Here is a 23,762-nt window from a genome sequence, read left to right as displayed (position 1 = left end):
CAAAACCTCAAAATTCCAATCAACACAATCTGGAACCACAACACCCCAATTCAGTAGTTAACCTTTCCTCCAAACCTCTCTCCCAATCCGAAACCTCTGTCCTATCCAAAGGCCTCACCTTCAGCCCCACTCCCAGATTTAACCAAACAGCCCTCGTCAAAGATTTACTGTCCTACACCCGTACTCTCTGCTGGAAATATCACTTTGCCATGAAGAAAAATGATCCTAATCCTACTCCTAATGATCCAACTCCCCAAGACACTATCCAAATTGAACCCTGCCTGGAACAGTTCCGTCCTCCGTCACAGCGGGACCCACCTCCTCTTCCTCAAAATCACCCTCTCCCAACCTTCCAGGAATTTCTGACTTCCAGCCTTGCCTCTCAATCCTTCTTAAAAAACCTTAATCCTACTCCCAACATCACCACTGCTGAAGCCCAGGCTATCCGTGATCTGAAGGCTGACCGATTCATCGTCATTCTTCCGGCGGACAAGAGTTCCACGACCGTGGTACTTGATCGTCGGGAGTATGTGGCTGAGGGACTGCGTCAGCTTTCAGACAACACTACTTACAAAGTTTGCCAAGGTAATCCCATTCCTGATGTCCAGGCGGAGCTTCAAGGAATCCTCAGAACCTTAGGCCCCCTACAAAACCTTTTACCTGACTCCATCAACCTCCTGACCCCACAGACACCCCGCACCCCTACGTTATACCTTCTTCCTAAAATTCACAAACCCAATCATCCCGGCCGTCCCATTGTAGCTGGTTACCAAGTCCCCACAGAACGCATCTCTGCCTACATAGATCAACACCTTCAACCCATTACATGCAGTCTCCCATCCTTCATCAAAGACACCAACCACTTTCTCGAACGCCTGGAATCCCTACCCAGTCTGTTACCCCCGGAAACTATCCTTGTAACCATTGATGCCACTTCCTTATACACAAATATTCCTCATGTCCAGGGCCTCGCTGTGATGGAGCACTTCCTTTCACGCCGATCACCTGCCATCCTACCTAAAACCTCTTTCCTCATTACCTTAGCCAGCTTCATCCTGACCCACAACTTCTTCACTTTCGAAGGCCAGACATACCAACAATTAAAGGGAACAGCCATGGGCACCAGGATGAGCCCCTCATACGCCAACCTATTCATGAGTCACTTAGAGGAAGCCTTCTTGGTTACCCAGGCCTGTCAACCCAAAGTTTGGTACAGATTTATTGATGACATTATCATGATCTGGACTCACAGTGAAGAAGAACTGCAAAATTTCCTCTCCAACCTCAACTCCTTGGTTCCATCAGATTCACCTGGTCCTACTCTAAATCCCATGCCACTTTCCTTGACGTTGACCTCCACCTGTCCAATGGCCAGCTTCACACGTCCGTCCACATCAAACCCACCAACAAGCAACAGTACCTCCATTATGACAGCTGCCACCCATTCCACATCAAACGGTCCCTTCCCTACAGCCTAGGTCTTCGTGGCAAACGAATCTGCTCCAGTCCGGAATCCTTGAACCATTACACCAACAACCTGAAAACGGCTTTCGTATCCCGTAACTACCCTCCCGACCTGGTACAGAAGCAAATAACCAGAGCCACTTCCTCATCTCCTCAAACCCGGAACCTCCCACAGAAGAACCCCAAAAGTGCCCCACTTGTGACAGGATACTTTCCAGGACTGGACCAGATTCTGAATGTGGCTCTCCAGCAGGGATACGACTTCCTCAAATCCTGCCCTGAAATGAGATCCATCCTTCATGAAATCCTCCCCACTCCACCTAGAGTGTCTTTCCGCCATCCACCTAACCTTTGTAACCTCTTAGTTCATCCCTATGAAATCCCCAAACCACCTTCCCTACCCTCTGGCTCCTACCCTTGTAACCGCCCCTGGTGTAAAACCTGTCCCATGCACCCTCCCACCACCACCTACTCCAGTCCTGTAACCCGGAAGGTGTACACGATCAAAGGCAGAGCCACGTGTGAAAGCACCCACGTGATTTACCAGCTGACCTGCCTACACTGTGAAGCCTTCTATTTGGGAATGACCAGCAACAAACTGTCCATTCGCATGAATGGACACAGGCAGACAGTGTTTGTTGGTAATGAGGATCACCCTGTGGCTAAACATGCCCTGGTGCACGGCCAGCACATCTTGGCACAGTGTTACACCGTCCGGGTTATCTGGATACTTCCCACTAACACCAACCTGTCAGAACTCCGGAGATGGGAACTTGCCCTTCAGCATATCCTCTCTTCTCGCTATCCGCCAGGCCTCAATCTCCGCTAATTTCTAATTCCAATTTGCCGCCGCTCATACCTCACCTGTCTTTCAACAACATCTTTGCCTCTGTACTTCCACCTCGACTGACATCTCTGCCCAAACTCTTTGCCTTTACAAATGTTTGCTTGTGTCTGTGTATATGCGGATGGATATGTGTGTGTGTGTGTGCAAGTGTATACCTGTCCTTTTTTCCCCCTAAGGTAAGTCTTTCCGCTCCCGGGATTGGAATGACTCCTTACCCTCTCCCTTAAAACCCACATCCTTTCGTCTTTCCCTCTCCTTCCCTCTTTCCTGACGAAGCAACATTTTATTCTGTTATGAATAGAAAACATTTCTCTATATGTATTGTCATTTTTCTCGCACTCTGTGCATGGATTGATCCCCAGTATTTATGTGTGACTGTTCATTGATCAATGTATATATCAATATGAATTTGTGAGAACTGTTTCATGTTGGCTGTGTTTTCAAAATACAGGGCATGTCTGGGAAGTAAGTACCATTAAGGTGTGAGATCAAGGCTGTACAATGACTGATCTAACTACTCACAATCAAATTGTTGAATAAGGTTTTGAGTGACACCATCAGAATGGGGATGTATTTTGTCATGAAACAACTCTGTGCCTTGACTGAGCATTCTGTGCCTTTTGTTTTGAATTGCATGTCAAAGTTTTCTCAGTGTTTCACAATATCATGCCACATTGATGGTTCCCCTCTGGGAAGGAACTTAACAAATAGAATGCCATGTCTGTCCCAGAACACAGTGTACACAATTATTTGAGCACACAGTTATTTGTGCTGACAACATTGTTTTGATTTTTTTGTTTTTTGGAGGTCATGTGTGCCCCTACTCAATCACTATTGTTTTGACCCTGGAGTGACATGAAATCCCAAGTTTCTTCACTGGTCACAACTCTGTTTAAGAATTCAGCTCCCTCATTACTGTATTTGGTAAGAAATGTCAAAGCATTGCCGTGTCATCTATTTTGTGGACATACATAAGCATTTTCAGAACCCAACAGGAACATAGTTTGCAAAAATTTTAGCAATTTGTGACAATCTCATACAAAACAGTTTTTGAAATTTGTGGAAACCCAGCAGGAAATATCCTTATTGTGAACTGTCAGTTGTCACAAATTTTCTCATTCACTTTCTCAACCAGTCCATCATTGACAACAGAAGACCACCCACTCCATGCTTCACCACATAAATTGGTTTATCCATCATTGAATTGTCTCACTTACTTTCTCATCATCCCATTAGTCACTACATTTTCACCGTAGATCTGTATAGGTTGATGATGTATTTAAGCTGGGGTAACATTCTTTGCAATCAAAAAGCATATAGCAGAATGCACTTCACAGTTGGTGGGCTCAGAGATTCTCTTAAACATTTTGAACAACCACTAACTAATGTAAACACAGTGCAGTGTGGCCATAATGGCATTTGTGGAACGACAGTGAACCAGAAAGAAGAGGGCGAATGTGCAGATCAGAGACACTGTCTGGGTCATGGTAGAATGAAATGGTACTTTCTTTCTGGGCATACCTTGCTTGTTAATAGAAATTCTTTTAAACTACCAATGTTCATTTTGAGGTGGTGAGAAAAGCAAATGCAGTGAAGAATCTGAAGGAATCAAATCTCAGCCTCCACTATGAAAATGACATACTACAACAGGAATTGTGTCTTCTGGGATTTTTTTTATCTGAGTTCTTTATTGAACTCAGTATGACAAAGGTATCTCATATCCAGTGAAATATTTTGCATGGAGTGATAATTAGAATTAAGTTCAATTGAATGTGTGAAGGTAATCACTATCACAGCCTAAATGTACTCTGTTGTGAAAACAAAACCACATGCTCAGAAGTAATGATCAAAATCAGTTCTAACTTTATGTATGGGACGTAAGACATTGACACAAGCAAGTGATTAAGAGTCACAAGTAATGATTATTTTAGTAAAGAATGTTTGTGCCTTGAACAGAAAGCTGTTGGGTTGACTCTACATTGAGTTGGAACATGATTTTTCTGGGCATGAAAATTTACATTTTTTGTTGGTACCTGATGCTATTTCTAACTACATTTTATGTGATTAAACAGTGGAAAGTCCAGGACAGGATAACAAAAATATTATGGAGAGAATTAGGTTGCTACTTGCCATATAGAGGAAATGTTGAGTCACAAGTAGGTGCAACAAAAAGTCTGCTATATATTTAAGCTTTTGGTCAAAATGCCTTCTTCCAAAGTAGAAAAAATACACACAACTCACACGTGTCCACTGTCACTGGCCATGTGTTTGGACACATCAGCCAGAGAAAGTGGCCATGCATGTGTGAATGTGTGTGTGTTTTCTACTTCAGAAGAAGGCCTTTTGGCTTAAAGCTTAAATGTATGGCAATCCTTTCATTGCGAGTAGCAATCTATCCTTTTCATGTAATTGTTTTTGTGTAACTAAGCCATTAGATGCTGGGTACTATGAAGGTTGCTGCAAATAGTATTTCTGGTGCTCCTATATGCACTCTGCTGATGAGAAACTAGGAAGTATGGTAGAATGTGGAAACATTTTGTGACATCTGAGTGCATACATGTACACACTATACTGTAGACGTAGTGCTACTAGAAACCCTGCTATGTGAGACAAAATATATCTGCAGTATACACAGTGCCCACTACTGAGAACTCAGTCATTTTGTGCCACTAGTACTGTTAGGAAGTACCTGTGGAAATTGCTCAATGGTCACCCTGACTAACATACCAGAAGTTTGACACCCTATCATGAGATGATCACTGTGAGATATACAGTATGGCATCATTTGAATTAATGGTATGAAATAATACATTCAGTTGTGACAGGTGTCTTTAATGTGAATACGGTTTGTATCTGGACACTTGCTGTAGTTGTGTATGTGCACATCCGGAGGTCTCCTGTCTTCTGAAATCATCTTTATTTTCTTTGCAACAACACTCAACCACAATATTGTAGTGCAGGCTTGGGAGACCATTATATAACAGAGGCTACATTGAGAAGTGATGTAAGGGCTGATAACAGCTCAGCACAATGTGCTAGACCTAGTATCTTGTATTGCTTCTAGAAGTTTAGGATTTAATGTCCTGTTGATGTGACTGCCATTACAGATGAAAGACATTCTTGTTTGGACAAGGATGCATGGAAAGCATCTATGCCCTTTTGAAAGTAATTGTCCTGACATTCAGCTTTGAATGGTTGGACAATAATTTGAAACCTACTACTCTGGAATGTGTGCTCAGTGTCTTAACTGCTGTGCTGCCTCACTTAGTGTCCTACTTTCAAAATCAAAACATGATCTCACAAGGTTTATAGCCCTCATAAAACTCCTCACTGAGACTGTACATTATATGTAAAGTTTGCTCAATAGTTGTAATAATGTATGGAGTACAGCAAAGATGCGTGCTAATCAGCTGCCTGGAACTGCTATGAGATAAAGTGTATTTCATCTATGGCTGAACGCTGATGGGCCCAAAGGCTCAGAGCATGCTGCATCAGCTGATTGCTTCTGGCAAGGTGACAGGTATGAGTAAATGCAATTGCAGGGACAAGGCTAGAAATAGGAAAAATCCCTAAACCTGGAATTTGGACAGCTCTTCCAAGAAATGGCAGAGATTCACGCAATCTTACATATGGCTAAGTTACAGCTCTTTAAGATTTGACAGTAACTCACTTTAAATATTAATGCAAATATGAAAACATTTACATTCTCATACAAATGCACATCAAATCTCACAACAATATTTCAGTATCTTTAAAACTATAGAATTTAATATTCCACAGTGAATGAACATTTACACAATGAGCCTCTGAATTAACAACTTTTAAATGCTTCATGCAATTTCAACAAATGACATCACAGATTATAGCATTGCATTGTAGCTATCATCATTGAAAGATACATATCTATATCTACTTTATTTATTGATTTATCATGTCTCCTATATCTTTTTTATTACCCAAATGTTTGCCACAACATTGTATTCTCCACATTTGCACAGCTAATGAATAGCGTATGAATGCCTCACATATTGTCATACTTGAGTTTTTATTTAATGAACAGTTAACTATTTTGCCAGTAACATTATTTAAGTGGTGATCGCAAGTGCTATTAAAAAGCTGTGCTAGTTTAAAAGTGGTCAACCACATGTATTAGCGGACACCATGATTGAAAAGGGAATCGAAAGATACTTCTGTGAAGAAGGCATTAAATAACTGTTTAAATAATATTTAGTAATAATCTGTAGTTATTTAATGTGAGTGCATTTGTGCAAGAATACTGGCTCATTTATTTTTTGAACCGTCTGTTACTTATGATTATTGTAAATGATCTGAGTGTGAATTATTACTTCTATTTATTGTAAATGATCTGTGTGTAACCAAATGTTTAAGACATTTCTTTTTTTAAATGTTGTTTTAATATATTAGTTTAGTCTGGTAAGTGGTCAACCTGAATCAAATAATGTCTATAGAGCTTAAGGACGATGTATTTTTGGTGGGGATGGCTTTCAGCCAATGGTAAAGCAGAAAGTAGTGGGACTATGGGAGTCAAATGGAGACTGGAACTTCTTGAGTGAAGAACTAAAGGGAGCAATTCTAGACATGTGGTGTCGAGTTCTGGAAGAAAGCAGACCCTTCTAGACTGGCATGGGCGATTGAGTCATATAGGTGATCTTTTCTGGGTGGTGAACAGCCGCTATAATACTCTGAACTTTTGAAGGGACTTTATATTTTGAGAGGACTGAATGTGCCCCATAGTAGGATTCTAACTTTTGCCTCTTGATTTATGGAACTGAGAATAGACAGAGTATGAACTACTATTGTTTGCACTGCATGTGTTAATTTTCGAATCATCTTGCTGAATGCTGAACTATTTTTAGCTGTTGAATCTTTTGTGTATCGTGATCATGAAATGGACTTAGTTTTCATTAGTCTTTTATGACTATTTAGTTTGGGAATTTTGCTACCAATCTCATATCCCACATATTGTAACTTTACTGTATTTGGTAAGGGTATTTTCTGTTCATTTTAACTGAATATTGTAGGACCATTTCCCATTTATTTGAGATGTCCTTTCTTGAATAAACTTTATTCAACATAATTCTGTCATCTAAATCAATTACAGGCATTAGAACAGAACCTTTGTTATTAAATTAATCATTTAACTTTTATTTTGTATTTCTGTGTATTTTATTAATTCAAAGTTTAAGCTAATGCATAGACTATTTGACTGCACATACCCCACTTATTTTATTCCAGGTCTGGATTTCCATTACATAAGGCTCATTGTCACTCCTACTCTTCTAGTAATAATATTACTGACTATGACAAATCAGTATCAGGTGTTGCACATTCTGCATTCATACTTGATGCCTTGCATTGCAGGTCTTCCAGGAGTGCTATTCCAACAGAGCAATGCACAGCTGTATATAATGAAATATTATAAGAATGCCTCCACAATATTATCCTTATTTTGTAGGCTGCCAATGTTTCTGCTCACAATGCAAGATAAAATCTATGAGCCTGTGTCATACCCATCTGCTGTGGCATCACACTATAAAGAAATTTAAAATCTGATTGCAGTAAATATGGATGTTCACAGCATTAGGCCATCATCCATAACTTGTTTGCATAGTACCTGTCCAGAATATATTCTGTATCCAGAAAGATGTAGTCCAGGAGACTATGAAACCTTCATTTTATTTGTAAATATTTAGGACAGCTCCTTCCAGGTGTGCTTGTCTTAATTATTTTAATTGTTTCATTTTTACAGTGAATGTGGTTTTCTATTCAGTACTTTCTCTCATACTAACAGTAGCAATAATTAGTTTGTATTTATGCTTTTATTACCAATGAACCTACTAATATAAAATCATTGTTCAACTATTCACACAAAAGCTGATGAAAAATCAGACAATGGAAAGTCAAGGATGGGCTGTAACAATGTTATGAAAATGATAGTTGCTACTCACCTTATAGCAGATATTCACCCTATAGCAGAGACACTGAGCTGCAGATAGGCATAACAAAAAGATTGTCACAAAATGAGCTTTTGGCCAACAAGGCCTTTGTCGAAAAAAGATGACACACATACACACACACACACACACACACACACACACACACACATGCTATCACACAAGTGCAGCAACACACACATGACCACAGTTTCTGGCAACTGGAGCCAGACTATGAGCAATAGTGCGTGATGGGAGAGACAACCAGGTGGGGGTAAGGAGGAGGCTGTGGGGAGGAGGGGGAGGGAGAGAAGGATAGGGATGGGGAACAGTGAAGTGCTGCTAGTGGGAGCATGTGGGGATGAGGTGGAGAGAGGGTAGGGCAGCTAGGTGCAGTTGAAAGGTTAAGCAGTAGACTGGGGAGAGAGGAGGGTTAGTGGAAAAGGAGAGAAGTATATTGACTGAGTGCTTTGGTGGAATAGAGGGCTGTGTGGTGCTGGAGTGGGAACAGGGAAGGGACTGATGGGTAAGGACAATGACTAATGAATGTTGAGGCCAAGGGGGTTGTGGGAATGTAGGATATATTGCAGGGGGAGAGAATCCACCTCCACAATTGAGAAAAGCTGGTGCTGGTGAGAAAAATCCAGATGGCACAGGCTGTGAAATAGTCATTGAAATGAAGAATGTCATGGTGGGCAGTGTGATCAGTGACAGGGTGGTCCAGCTGTTTCTCTGCTGACAGCTTGTTGGTTGTCATGGCCACAAAGAATGCAGCATGGTGGTTGCAACTTAGGTTGTAGATGAAATGATTAGTTTCACAGGTAGCCCTGCCTTTGGTGATAGGTGATGCTTGTCACCAGACTGGAGTAGGTGGTGGTAGGGGGATGTTCGGACAGGTCTTGCATCTAGGTCTATTACAGGGATATGAGCTGTGAGGCAAGGGGCTGTGAGCAGGGGCTAAGTAGGATGAACGGGGATATTGTGTGGGTTCAGTGGATGGTGGAAGGGGTAGTGGAGAGGATATTTCTAATTTCAGGGCATGACGAGAGGTAGTTGAAACCTTCACAGAGAATGTAATTCACTTGCTCCAGTCCTGGGTGTTACTGAGTCATGAGGTGAATGCTCCTCTGTGGCCAGACAGTGTGACTTTGGGAGGTGGTGTGTGACTGGAAACATAAGGCATGGGAGATACATTTCTGTACAAGGCTAGGAGGATAAATATGGTCTGTTAAGGGCTCAGTGAGAGCCTTGGTATATTTCTAGAGCAAATGCTCATCACTACGGATGTGATGGCAGTGGGTGGCTAAGTTGTATAGAAGGGATTTCTTGGTATGGGATGGGTAGCAGCTGTCAATGTGGAGCTATTGCTGGTGGTAGGAGGGTTTGATTTGGACAGAGCCACCTGTGAGGTGGAGGTCAACATTGGGGAAGGTGACTTATTGGGTTGAGTAGGACCAGGTGAAGTGAATGGGGAGAAGCTGTTGAGGTTCTGGAGGAATGTGATAGGGTGTCCTCACCCTCGATCCAGATCTTAAAGATTTCATCAGTAAATCTGAACTAGGTGAAAGATTTGGGATTCTGGGTGGTTAGGAAGGATTCCTCTAGATGGGCCATGAATAGGTTGGCATAGGATAGTGCCATGCAAGTGCCCATAGCTGTACCTCTGGTTTGTTTGTAGGTAATACCTTCAAAGGAGAAGGAATTATGAGTGAGGATATATATTTACACATGGTGACTAGGAAGGAGACATTGTTCGTCAGCTATAAGAGAGGATGTGGGGGAAGTTTGGAGGTTGTTGCAGAGGTATTGGTAGCCCAAGGCGGGATTAGGAAGTGACCAGGGTGCAGAGTTGTTCCTGGAAGGCAAGAGTTTCAGTGTGTGTGATGGATCGAGGAATTTGGGATTGCATGGTAGGAGAATTTCATGGATAGAGAGGAGGTATTGCAAAGAGGTTTGGGCCTGATTGGTAAGGTTTTGCAGGACTATGCTGGTGACGGCTAAGGACTGGTGAAATCTGAACAGATGGAGGTCATTGTAGAAGGAAGTTTGGCAGCCGAAGATGGATAATTTGGTGGTAAGGCCATTTGGGGGGCTTCCATGAGTCAAGTAAAAATGCAGGACCAGTATGTGGGACTGGGTTCTGGCCAGGGATAAGGAAACTTTTCTGTATTGATGCAGATGGAAGGATTAAGTATCCATGGCAGTGGGAAAAAAAACTAAAAAAAAAATTGTAAATAACATTGAATTATGTCCAAAAAATTTCACAAAAATACACCCAAATATGTGGGAAAAGTCATGAAATGGATGCCCAGCAAGAAGTTGGTCTAGTTGTTTCTTGGCCACAGTTTGTGAATGGCCATTCATGTGGACAGACAGCTTGTGGATTGTCATGCCCACTTATAGTGCAGCACAGTGGTTGCAGCTTAGTTTGGAGATCTCATGACTGGTTTCACAGGTAGCCCTGCCTTTGATGGGGTAGGTGACATTTGTGACTGGACTGGAGTAGGTGGTGGTTGGATGGAACTGATGAAATTTTACTTTGGGAAATCACACCCTTTTGTACATTGTAGTAAAGGAAGTATTGTGTTATTAAATGGATCGATAATAATAAAATACATCTGCCACGAAATTATTTAATTTTGATAAAGTTTAATTTTGAGGGCTCTTTTCCTTTTCTTCTTCTTCTTCTTCTTCTTCTTCTTCTTCTAAAATGACTGACACAGATAATTGTCTATTTTAGTTGTTCTATTAATAATTTACTATTATTTTTCTCTCCTCCTCTTCATCAGTGATCATATTTTGTATTGATATATCTGAGATTTGTAGTAGCTTTCAATAGGATATTGTGTAGTTTCTCATTTCGCACATTGAAATATATAGTTTTTTTACTGTTTTGAGTCTTGAACTTGTTTGTTAATTTTTGGTGATATTTTTTTCATTGTGTGTAGCTGACTCTAGGTATAATAATCTATAATATATTGAATATAGTCTCATACTAAATTTTCTGTTATATTTTTATGATGATGTACAGGGTGATTCAAAAAGAATACCACAACTTTAAAAAGGTGTATTTAATGAAAGAAACATAATATAACCTTCTGTTATACATCATTACAAAGAGTATTTAAAAAGGTTTTTTTTCACTCAATAACAAGTTCAGAGATGTTCAATATGGCCCCCTCCAGACACTCGAGCAATATCAACCCGATACTCCAACTCGTTCCACACTCTCTGTAGCATATCAGGCATAACAGTTTGGATAGCTGCTGTTATTTCTCGTTTCAAATCATCAATGGTGGCTGGGAGAGGTGGCCGAAACACCATATCCTTAACATACCCCCATAAGAAAAAATCGCAGGGGGTAAGATCAGGGCTTCTTGGAGGCCAGTGATGAAGTGCTCTGTCACGGGCTGCCTGGTGGCCGATCCATCGCCTCGGGTAGTTGACGTTCAGGTAGTTACGGACAGATAAGTGCCAATGTGGTGGCGCTCCATCCTGCTGAAATATGAATTGTTGTGCTTCTTGTTCGAGCTGAGGGAACAGCCAATTCTCTAACATCTCCAGATACTGTAGTCCAGTTACAGTAGCACCTTCGAAGAAAAAGGACCAAAAACATCATTGGCTGAAATGGCACAGAAAATGTTCACCTTAGGCGAGTCACGTTCATACTTAGTTGTTTCCCGCGGATTCTCAGTGCCCCATATACAGACATTGTGACGGTTGACTTTCCCGTTAGTGTGGAAAGTTGCTTCATCACTAAACACAATCTTTGAAACGAAAGATTTATCTGTTTCCATTTGAGCAAGGATAAAATCACAGAAATCGATTCTTTTAATCTTATCAGCTGCTGACAGTGCTTGAACCAATTTCAGACAGTAAGGTTTCATCACTAACCTTTTTCATAGGACTCTCCATACAGTTGATTGTGGAATTTGCAGCTCTCTGCTAGCTCTGCGAGTCGACTTTCCTGGGCTGCGAACAAATGCTTGCTGGATGCGTGCTACATTTTCATCACTCGTTCTCGGCCGTCCAGAACTTTTCCCTTTGCACAAACACCCATTCTCTGTAAACTGTTTATACCAACGTTTAATACACCACCTATCAGGAGGTTTAACACCATACTTCGTTCGAAATGCACGCTGAACAACTGTCGTCGATTCACTTCTGCCGTACTCAATAACACAAAAAGCTTTCTGTTGAGCGGTCGCCATCTTAGCATCAACTGACGCTGACGCCTAGTCAACAGCGCCTCAAGCGAACAAATGTACAACTAAATGAAACTTTATAGCTCCCTTAATTCGCCAACAGATAGTGCTTAGCTCTGCCTTTTGTCGTTGCAGAGTTTTAAATTCCTAAAGTTGTGGTATTCTTTTTGAATCACCCTGTATAATTAACTCTGTGTGCGAGAGACTGAAATAATGAATCTTTCCTGCTTAGTAACTTTGACACCTGTTAACTTGATACTGTTTTGCTGCACATTAAAGTGAATAAAGGATACCAGTAATATTTACGATATAATACAAGTGTTCATTTACCATTTGCTGAAACAGGAAGAACACAGACAAAATTATCACACAAAATTATCAGACACAGTAATTAAACAGTTCTAGAAGTATTACATGCTGTACTAAAATTCTGAGTCAATGTGGCTACTCTTGGAAACAAATACAGATCATTGTTGATAGAAGTTATGTGTTTTATTAGTGTATACTTTTAACTAAATAACTTTTATCCATATAAATCTAGATTTTACTGTACTAAAGAAAACCATTAAATGTAAGATCAAACAATATTTTTAAAATTGTTTGTCTGTTGACCCTATTTGTTTCACAAAGTAAATTGATGGTGTGGTTAAGGCACTGTGCCTTTATTTTCCTGTGACAGGATTGAAATTCCCATCCAGCCCTTTTGATTTAGGCTTATTGTTATTTCCATAAATCATATAAAGTGAACACTATGAAGATTCTTTTCCAAGACTGTTGTTTTTTTATTCATCTTTGTTAAATCTCATCTCATGCTCAGTATGTAATGACTTTGTCACTGATATGTGTGATCACTATGGATTCTGCCAAAAAAAATTTGTTTGAGAAAGCTATAAAATTTGCAAAGGGACAAAATGACTGGCAGTATATGCCTTCAGGAGTTGAAATTCTAAATACTACCAATATACAAATATACAAAAAAAGCCTTGCTAGTTTTTGGACAGGATGGGGAAGGCTAGAACACAGGGCTGATTAGTCAGACCCCAGAATGAGAGGGATCCAATCTCATAACAATTGCTCTCTTTGTAATGTTACAGTTTTCACTCTAGATTCTTATTGATTTGAGTCTGTCATATCCCCCACAGTCTCTGCATTATTTGTCAACATGCAGACAATGTTGTTTTTAATTTTGAAGGAAATAATTCTTTATGGTAGCTGTAAGAGGAGGGACTACAAATGTGACATCATTTTCCAACAGTATGTACTACACAGAAGAAATTTTTTTAGTGTCCATAAATTCCATATCTGATGTTAATGGCACATCATTTTTTTCAGGAGGAGTTGAAGCAGGAAAATAAGAAACTAGAACAAACCATAGAAAAACTAGAAAGAAAGGTATATGTGTTTTAAATAGTGTAATATCATGTTTAATTTTTCTCAGTTCTTATAGCTGTTAACTGTAAACATGTGTAAGGTTGAAAGTTACAGATTTCTCGTTCAGTGGAAATTTGTCCCTTTTACTAGCAAATAATTTTTTTAGAAAGAAATACGATCCTGGTTTCAGTACTTTTCTTCTTTTTCTGCATTAACTGCAGTTCTTCACAATGTCTTTCAGTATTTTTATGAGGTTGTCACTGATTGTAATACAAGGGGCTAGTTTGTATCTTGTGTTTACTTTTCACTTTTTTCAGTTCCCATACACACTAAAAGACACAAAAATGATTTTTCCATATAGACTACCTCCTTCTGTAGTGGCTGGAGTGAAGTTATGTACTGGTACTTTGGTTCAAAGTTATTCAGCAGTCTCCCACCTAACATAAACAAGAAATTGGGAATTATAACTGATTCAAAAGAACATTGAAAACATGCCTCGTTAGGTATTTCTTCTACAAATAATGTGATTACCTAAATTCAGATACTGAAAATTCCTGTTAGCTGCATGGCAAGTAACAATGTTCATTGTGAAGCAGCTTGACAAGTACTAGTTTATTGTAATGAAGTCTCAGTTGCTACGAATATAGGTAACAGTTTTCTTTGAAAAATAATACCTTCGTTGCCTTATAAGGCTATGCCATGTCACTGCAAACACTATCCACTATTTTGTGCTGCCCTCTTTATTTCTTGAAAATGTTGACAGTTTGTTACTTCCAATATATCTTTGACTATTTTCTTTCTTGACTTTCCCTTGTTATTCTTTCCCATAAGTATTTCCTTCCAATACTTTTTGAAACTTACTCATCTGCATAAATATTCATAATGTTTTGTTTTTCTGTGTTAGATTGTTGCTATGAAGTTTCTTTTCTCATTAACACATTCTGGTCGTTGCCCGTAGAAACTACGAGTGCTCATTTATTGCCGTAACAGTCGGCGCTCGGAGATTCTCCGAGCGCCGCCTTCTCGATTATTATTTCAGGTTGCGGCGCATTATATCCGTGCAGTGACATCTGGAGTTGAGTGTTTCGGTCTTGTAGTACATCGGACGACCGCTAGATGGTGTTCCTGCATCCTCTAAGCGCTATGTCACTCAAAAAAGGCGCCAAAACAATTCCCGCGCATTCACTCTTGCAGTGTGCTTATGTAGTTGTCTTTATCGCAAACGTTTGTCGTAAAATGGGGGACAGTTTGACTGAAGAGGAAATTCTGAGGCTGCTGGAAGAATCTGGATCTGAAATTGACGATGATGGATTTCAAACTGAAAATAGTTCTTCTGAAATAGATGGTAATTATAATGGTCAGTCATTGTGTTTACGAAACACAATTATAATCTCGGCAGTTTCACTGACTTATGTCATTTATTTCGAAGGTAACAACGAGTAGTTCGAAAATGAAAATGAGCCATCAGACGTATTAGAAGAGTGTGAAGCTCCCATTCAAAAAGGCAGAGGCAGAATACAACAACAGCAGTCCCAAAACAACGTTGTTGAATGGGTAAATGACGATGTCCTACAACAATTACCGCTCTTTGAAGGCGTAAGTAATGTCTTGGCACCTTTGAGCGCCGAAAGCACTGAATTTGACTGTTGGAGCGTCTTTATTGATGCAAATGTCATCAAAAATATAAAGACAGAAACAAACCGCTATGCTGCAGCAACAATTTCCAAATTGCGGATGCAAAATAAAATAACTTCCAGGTCGCTTTGGGCCAATTGGTCTGCTGTGAAGCTACATGAGATGTATCAGTTTTTTGCTATAATTATTCACATGTGCCTTGTACACAAACCAAATATTACGGACTATTGGAGCAATGACATAATGCTAGATTCCTCCTTACCTGCAAAAATCATGAAAAGAGACAGATTTAGGTCAATTTACTTTATGCTTCACGTAAATAACAACGACAATTATATACGAAGGGGTCAACCAAACCATGATCCTATACACAAAATCCGACCTTTTTTTGATAACTTTGTACTGAAAAGAAAGAACAGTTTTTCTCCTGGCGAGAATCTCACAGTTGATGAAGGTTTATGTCCATTCAGAGGGAGAATTCGATTTCGAGTATATGTCAAGAGCAAACCGAGCAGGTATGGTATAAAATTTTTCATTCTAAGTGATTCAGCAACAGGATATGTTTTGAACTGTGAAGTGTACACCGGTGCAGGTGAAAAAGACAACAGTGCAGATTCAGTGGTGCTACGTTTGTGCAACAGTTATCTACGTAAGGGTCATACATTGTACATGGACCGCTTTTATACTTCTGTAAAATTATTTGAAAAGTTGTTTGATGAGGGCACATCTGCTGTTGGCACAGTAATGAGAAACAAAAGAGGCCTACCACAGGAATTCAAACAGAATAAACTAAGAAGAGGTGAAATCGTATTCAAGAGAAAAAATTCCGTGCTAGCACTTCACTGGAAAGATACTAGGGATGTGTTTGCCCTTTCTACCAAACATAGAATGACAAGTAGTGTTACTAAGACAAAATCCAAGGCTGAAATGGTAGAAAAACTGAAGCCTGATCTCATACTTGATTATAATAAAAATAAAGCTGGTGTTGATCATGGAGATCAGCTGGTGACCTACTATTATTTTCAACGATGAACAATGAAATGGTGGAAAAAGGTATTTTTTCATGTATTTATGATGTGCGTGGTCAATTCTTACATTCTGTACAAGAAACTTCGGCCTGTCTCTCACAAACGAACCAGCTTGTTTACTTTTATGGTGAACCTGGGAAAACAAATACTGGAGAAATCCGGCGAAGTTTTCAACGAAAATGAAAAGCAGGGTTCAGCAGCAAACAGGCTAACAGCAAGGCATTTCCCCACTCACGTCCCATCGACAACAAGAAAGAAATATGCATCAAGATATTGCATTGTTTGCTCTGAGAAGGGCGCACGGAGTACTGGCAAACGAGTGAGAAGGGAGACGAGATGGTGGTGTGAAGAATGTAATGTAGGATTGTGTCTACCTGACTGTTTCAAGCAATATCACAAAAAGACAAATTTTACTCAATGAAAAGAGTTGTAAAAATTCAATGAAATAATTTTGTACATTTATTTTATAATAAATTATGATTTCTTGCAATTTCAAACTTTTTTTCTACCTCTGAATCATCTAATTTTCAAAATATAATAATTCTGTAAATATATGATATCTTACAAAAAACTTTAAACAAATGTTTAGATATAGGATGATAACACACACATCAGTTAAAAGGTTTTGCTTTCCTTTATTACCTTTTGGTCAGGAGCCATGTAAAAAAGGCGCAAAAATCTACGACTTCTGAGGGATTGCAGTAGTATCTGTGGCCTGACTGCAATGTGTTAATCTCTTTCGATTTATCTTCATTGATTTTTCTTCCTGTTCATCAGGTTTTTATGAGTTTTCTCCAAAGCTGGAGTTCAATCATTTCTAAGAACTTTCGTATCTATATACAAACATAATCTGGATTAATTTCTTGACAAATTATTTTCTTCTGTTCTATACTAAGTGACTTGTTCATTAGTAGTACATTGAAAGCATCTTTAGTGTTGCTGTTCTGTTTGTGATTTTCATGCTGTTTTCTGTAATTAAGGCATTTAATAATATTTTTTATTACTTTCGATCTCGACACCTTCAAACTGCCATTTCATTATTATTTGGTTGTAAAATATGTCATATGAATTGTTGCACATCATAAATGTAAAAAAAGGTATACAAAAATTGGGAAAGGCAACCACTCACGTATAGCTGATTGATCTGTGTTACATAAAATCATCTACCAGTCTTCTTCTGCTTTAAGAGGAGACATGTACCTACACAACCACACAGATACCTTAACACACACACACACACACACACACACACACACACACACACACACACGCCAGTTCCTGTGGTTACACTGACTGTTTATGGGCAATAGTTCATGCCAACTACAGAGCACTTTCCCTACATCTGTGGTGTGTGGTGAATGCAATACCAAACTGTTCAGGAAAGAGATAGCAACAAGAATGTTCAAGTATGAGAAAGAGAGTGCACAAGATTTCGACAAGGAAACTTGATATGCTAGACTGTAGAATTCTTGGGCCTTGGGTTACAGGGAAGGATTGGGGGATCCATATGGTACTAAATCACCAGTTGAAATCATTTTATTTTTGATGTGGAACATTTTCACCAACTGTATGTTGAAATTTACAGTAACTGCGTTTTGTGAGTAACCAGTCATGGGTGTAGACAAAACTTTTGTTGCCTTCAAAGTGTAGAATGCTGCAAAGTATTTATTACATAACTAGCATACAAAATTCTATAGGCTAAGAGATTCTTGGGATTAGTTAGCAGTAGGAGGTAGAGGGTGGGTTTCAAAGATCATTCAAATAGAAATGATTAGTGTGCTGTAGGAGCCTGATTGCAACACAGATGGAGAAGGATATCTTGTTGGTTAGTTGGGTGACATTATACTACTTTGGGTGGTGTGGATAGAACTTTGGTGGGGGGGGGGGGGGTCATATTTTGTTTTAGGGAATAGTGTGAGGTAGATGAAGCCCTACCATGGTACTCGGTTGTGTTTTACAGTGCCTGGGTGATGAAAGAAGTATTAGTCAGTTACTTGTCCACAGTTGTGACTGATATTTGTAGGTTTCACAGGAAGAGACAGGATGGAAAATCTGTTTCTGGACTAGCTGGTTGGATATTGTCTGTATCTAGTGGTATTCCCAATATTGTTGGTATGTTTTGCTTGGTTCTGCATTGCACTGCAGACGAAGCCTCACTGGTACCAACGCTAAGGGGGAGGGATGAGGAATGGATGGCAACTCTTAATGGAAGAACTCTCAGTGGTTGGTGCATATGAATAAAGATTTTTGAATAGCCATCTGAGAAATTGAGAGTGGTTGGTGTGTACTTGCATTCATATGGTCATGGCAATGGTGGTGAAACCTTTGCTGCAGGAAGAAGAGTAACATCAGTATAGTTTTAATATGATGAATACATGTTCATTTCAAGGCCATGATGTTGAACTCACTATGAAGGAATTCGGGTAAGGAATTTGAAATCAGATTGGAGGGGAGAAATTCCTAGAAGGTTGCAACGAGTGGGTGGGTGGAAAGGGACATAGCATCATGGTTGGAGGGAGGTTAGAACAGGTTAGAACCGTTTTTGGATAAGATTATACATGTATCTTTAACTGTCTGAAGGCAATAGGGTGGACTGCATATAAACACTTCCATTGAAAGAAACAGGTAAAGGAAGTTAGGTCATTTACTGGTCTATCATTCTTGTACCTGGGTGGGTTCTGAGGCTGAAGCATTTTGACAAGAATAAGGCTTCTGCAAGAGTCAGTTTTATTTCGGTACTGGTTAACAACAGTACTGGGAGTCTAGATATGGTGTCCAGAAACAGTGGATGTTATGGAGGCTGAAAGAAGTGATGTGGTATATGGAGGGCAGAGTGGGTGTGCAAGGGCACTGTAAGGGAACTCAATGTAAATGATAGGATCTTTGTTGCATAAACATTTGCTCAGGCAGATAAAAGAAATAAGTATCTGAAATTGTCTTCTCTGATGCTGATGGGCAGCAGAGATAGTTAATTGTTCTGAATTTGGTTGGTATCATTATGTAGGATCTGCATGAGCAATCACCCATCAACAGCCACTGTCATTGCGGTACAGATGGTAGTATGTGAGTGTCTATTTGTTAGTATGTATTATATTGTTTATTTATGCTTAAAAGTGACCTGTTTCTATGCACCAAATAGCAGTCTTTTAGCAGCATTTCATATCTCTTACCAAAGCTGAGGAGTTAGTACGAATATGTGAAGTATGAAATTACAATTAAACCAGTACTGCTGTTAGCATGATTCATTTATTCTTGGCTCATGGTCTGATGTCCCTCTATTTAATAAGCACATACTTTTGTCATTCATTCCATAGTTTAACAGTTTTCCTGTTCCTCCGTAGTAACTATGAGAGTATGTGAAACATTTTTAAATCTGGTACTTATTGCTCTAGGTCTCTGAAATAGAAAACTCGCTTGATGAAACTGAAGAGAAATACCAAAAGGTTGAAGAAAATAACAGAAAGTTTCAGTATGAAGTTAGTCTTATGTCGGTAAGCACTGATTCTCTCTATGCTTTTTTTCTGAGTTAGAGAACTGTTCATTGATAATAATTAATTAATTGTTCATTACAGCAACTGAAGGAAATATCAGACCAGAACAATATAGTGTTGGCAGCTGAGATTAAGAATTTAAATGCAGAGATTAACAAACTTCAGAACCAATTACAGAGAAAAGATTCAGAGGTCAGTGAAGTGTCTGCCTTAGAATATTTGCTTAATTTACTTAAAGTTTTATCCAACATTAACTAAAAAAATTATATGTTATGTCTTATCTAAAATATACATTCTAAGAGGAATTATCTGAATGGGATGGAAATCAGTAGATGTGATGTAAATGTAGACACAAACAAATGATTACAATTTCAGAAAAATTGCATGATTATTCAAGAGAAAGAGCTCCACAAATTGAGCAGGTCAGTAACCTGTTGCTCAACCTCTGGTCCTCATGGTCCTCATGTTATTTGGCTTGGCATTGATTGATGGAAATGTTGGATGTCCTCCTGAGGGATATTGTGCCAAATTCTTTGCAATTGGTGCATTAGGTCATCAAAATCCTTACCATCATGCTGCAAATGTTCTCGATTAGGGAGAGATACAGCAACCTTGTTGGCCAAAGTAGAGTTCGGCAAGTATGAAGACAAACAGTAGAAAATCTCGCTGTGTGTATGCAGGCAGTATCTTGCCGATGATGTAGATGTAGAGATGGTTATGCAGAGGCTGACTGTGTGTGGGGTACACACACAAGTTTTCTGGTTTGAGTGGCTCTCCATCCAGTACAGGTAATGGTAGCTTAGGAAAATCAGAAGTATCAGTGTAAGTTTCAAAGAAATTCCTTCCAAAAGTGGGAGTATTAAAATCATAACGAGTAACTACTGAAGCATTTGCAGCAAAGTGCCAGAGCTTGAAGTGCTCCTAAAAAGCACTGAAGCCCACATAATTCTATGCAAATAAAGCTGGTTGAAATCTGAAGTTGGCAGTAGTGAGATCTTTGGGGAAATTTAATCATTTACTCAAAGGATATGGAAGTGGGAAATGGAGGTAGTGTAATTGTTGCAGTAGACAAGGAATTCAAATCCACTGAGATAGAAATTGCAGCTGCATGTGAGATCGTTTGGGCATGATTCAGTGTCAAGGATGGGCATAAAATTATAGTAGGACACTTCTGTTGACCACCAGACTCACCTCCTGATGTAACCAAAACTTTTAGAGAAAACCTCTGTTCACTTGTTTGTAAGTTCTCTAATCATTCTGTAGTCACTGGAGGAAACTTTATGCCACTACACAGTCACTTGGGATAGTTATTGTTTTGTTAGTGGTGGGCATGACAAGACATCCTATGAAACACTATTAAATGCCTTCTCTGCAAACCACCTAGAACAGGTAGTTCAGAACCCCACTCATGATGAAAATATATTAAATCTAATGGCAACAAACAGATATGATCTCTCTGAGGATTTATATATTGAAACTGGTATCAGTGATCTTGAGGCAGTTATAGGAACAATGAACACCAAAGTACAAAGGGCAACCAAAACGAGTAGAAAGATTTATATGTTTAGAAAACTAGACAAAAAGCAGTAGTGTTGTATCACAATAATGAGCTTGAAACTTTAAGCTCAGGACATTGGCATGAAGGAGAACTAGGGCTCAAGTTTGAAAGAGTGGTTGACTATGCACTGAAAAGATATGAATCCAATAGAACAGTTCATAATGGGAGGGACCCTCCATGGTACATAGTCTATGTAAAAAACTTCTATGTAAAAAACTTCTAGAGAGACAGAGACTCCTGCATAATAAGTACAAAACAAAGGATAGAGAGATGCTGAATGAAATGCATTTGGCAATCAGCACAGAAATGAACGAAGTCTTCTATGAGTACAGTAACAGAGTACTGTGAAAAGATTTTTCACAAAACTCAAAGAAATTCTGGTTGTATGTAAATGCTGTTGGTGGCGCCATAGTTACTGTCCATTCACTGATGGACAAAACAGGAGCTGAAACTGATATTAGCAAAGCAAAAGCAGAAATACTTAACTCTGTTCTCAAATGTTTCTTTTCAAAGGAAAGCCCAGGAGTATTGCCCTTATTTTATCCCTATACTACTGAAAAGATGAGTAAAGTAGATATTAGCATCAGTGGCATTGAGAAACAGCTGAAATGGTTAAAACTGAACTAAGTCCCAGGGGAATCTCTATCAGATTATATGCCAGTTTACAGCTGAATTATCCCCTCTTTTAACTATAATCTGTGCTACACCCCCTCAAGTGAAAGCCCATACCTGATAGCTGGAAGAAAGGGAAGAAAGCACAGGTCAAACCTTTCTGCAAGAAGTGTAGCAGAAGTGATCCACAGAGCTACTGACCAGTATCGCTGACATCCATTTGTTGTAGAATAATACAGCATGCCCTGAGCTCAATCATAATGAGGTATCTCAAACAGAGAACCCTCCTCCAAGTGAACCAGCATGGATTTTGAAGATATAGACCGTGTCAAACCCAACTTGCACTTCTCTCACATGACATCCCGAAAGCCATCGACCTAAGAATTGGTAGATGCAGTACTTTTCTGTTTATGAAAAGAATTTGACTCAGTAACAAACCTACAGTTTTTATCAAAAATATGATATTGTCCTATATTTAAAAACAAAGATGATGTGACTTACCATACGAAAGCACTGGCAGGTCGATAGAAACACAAACAGACACATACATGCACACAAAATTCAAGCTTTCACAACAAACTGTTGCCTCATCAGGAAAGAGGGAAGGAGAGGGAAAGACAAAAGGAAGTGGGTTTTAAGGGAGAGGGTAAGGAGTCATTCCAATCCCAGGAGCGGAAAGACTCTCATCAGGAAAGAGGGAAGGAGAGGGAAAGACGAAAGGAAGTGGGTTTTAAGGGAGAGGGTAAGGAGTCATTCCGCTCCTGGGATTGGAATGACTCCTTACCCTCTCCCTTAAAACCCACTTCCTTTTGTCTTTCCGTCTCCTTCCCTCTTTCCTGATGAGGCAACAGTTTGTTGCAAAAGCTTGAATTTTGTGTGTATGTATGTGTCTGTTTGTGTTTCTATCGACCTGCCAGCGCTTTCATATGGTAAGTCACATCATCTTTGTTTTTAAATATATTTTTCCCGTGTGGAATGTTTCCCTCTATTATATTGATATGATATTGTCACCTATATGAAGAAGTTTATGACTAGATTGAGGAATTCTTGGTGGGGAGGACACAGCATGGTATCTTGGATGAAGAGTAATCAACAGTTGTACCCCAGGGAAGAGTGTTGGTCCCTTGCTGTTCGTATTACAAACTCGATGTCCAAGGAGGAATAGATATTATTCAGGGATATGACAGGAACTATCATTCAAAACAAAAATATCTGTTAGATATGGACTCTACAAAGCATAAATTAAGAGCTATGAGCACTTCTTCATCTTTGATATCATGCACCAAATCTCTTCTACTGCAAGCTCTTTGCTTTCCATATATTGGTACAGAATAGTTTGGACCAAAACAAGAAACAATGGTCTAGTAAGCATGGGCTTTAAAATGCCTACTTTAAGAGCTATGAACACCTGTTCACTAGAAGAGATGAGTTTCACAGTAGAGAGTTTGAACAAGTGCTCCCAGCTCTTAAGGTATGTGCTTTGGAATCCACCATTACTGGACATTATTTTCTTGTTTTAGTCCATAATATCATGTCTCAAAGTATGAAAAGCAAAGACATTGCAGTAGAAGAGATTTATTTCATAGTATTGAAAATG

General features: G+C 39.4%; 1 protein-coding gene across 1 annotated transcript in view; it reads left to right on the top strand.

Annotated features, from left to right (window-relative positions):
• LOC124794945 (centromere-associated protein E-like) overlaps positions 1–23,762 on the top strand; it is a 622,348-nt gene that overhangs the window by 411,187 nt on the left and 187,399 nt on the right. Inside the window, exons 15-18 of the mRNA XM_047258659.1 lie at positions 3,881–4,021; positions 13,803–13,862; positions 19,897–19,995; positions 20,077–20,187. Coding sequence (XP_047114615.1) covers positions 3,881–4,021; positions 13,803–13,862; positions 19,897–19,995; positions 20,077–20,187 — 411 coding nt within the window. The remainder of the gene's footprint in view (positions 1–3,880; positions 4,022–13,802; positions 13,863–19,896; positions 19,996–20,076; positions 20,188–23,762) is intronic.

This window comes from Schistocerca piceifrons, chromosome 4, assembly GCF_021461385.2.
Source record: "Schistocerca piceifrons isolate TAMUIC-IGC-003096 chromosome 4, iqSchPice1.1, whole genome shotgun sequence".
NCBI lineage: Eukaryota > Metazoa > Arthropoda > Insecta > Orthoptera > Acrididae > Schistocerca > Schistocerca piceifrons.
Note: the sequence above shows the minus strand (reverse complement) of the source record. Positions and strands in the feature narration are given on the sequence as shown.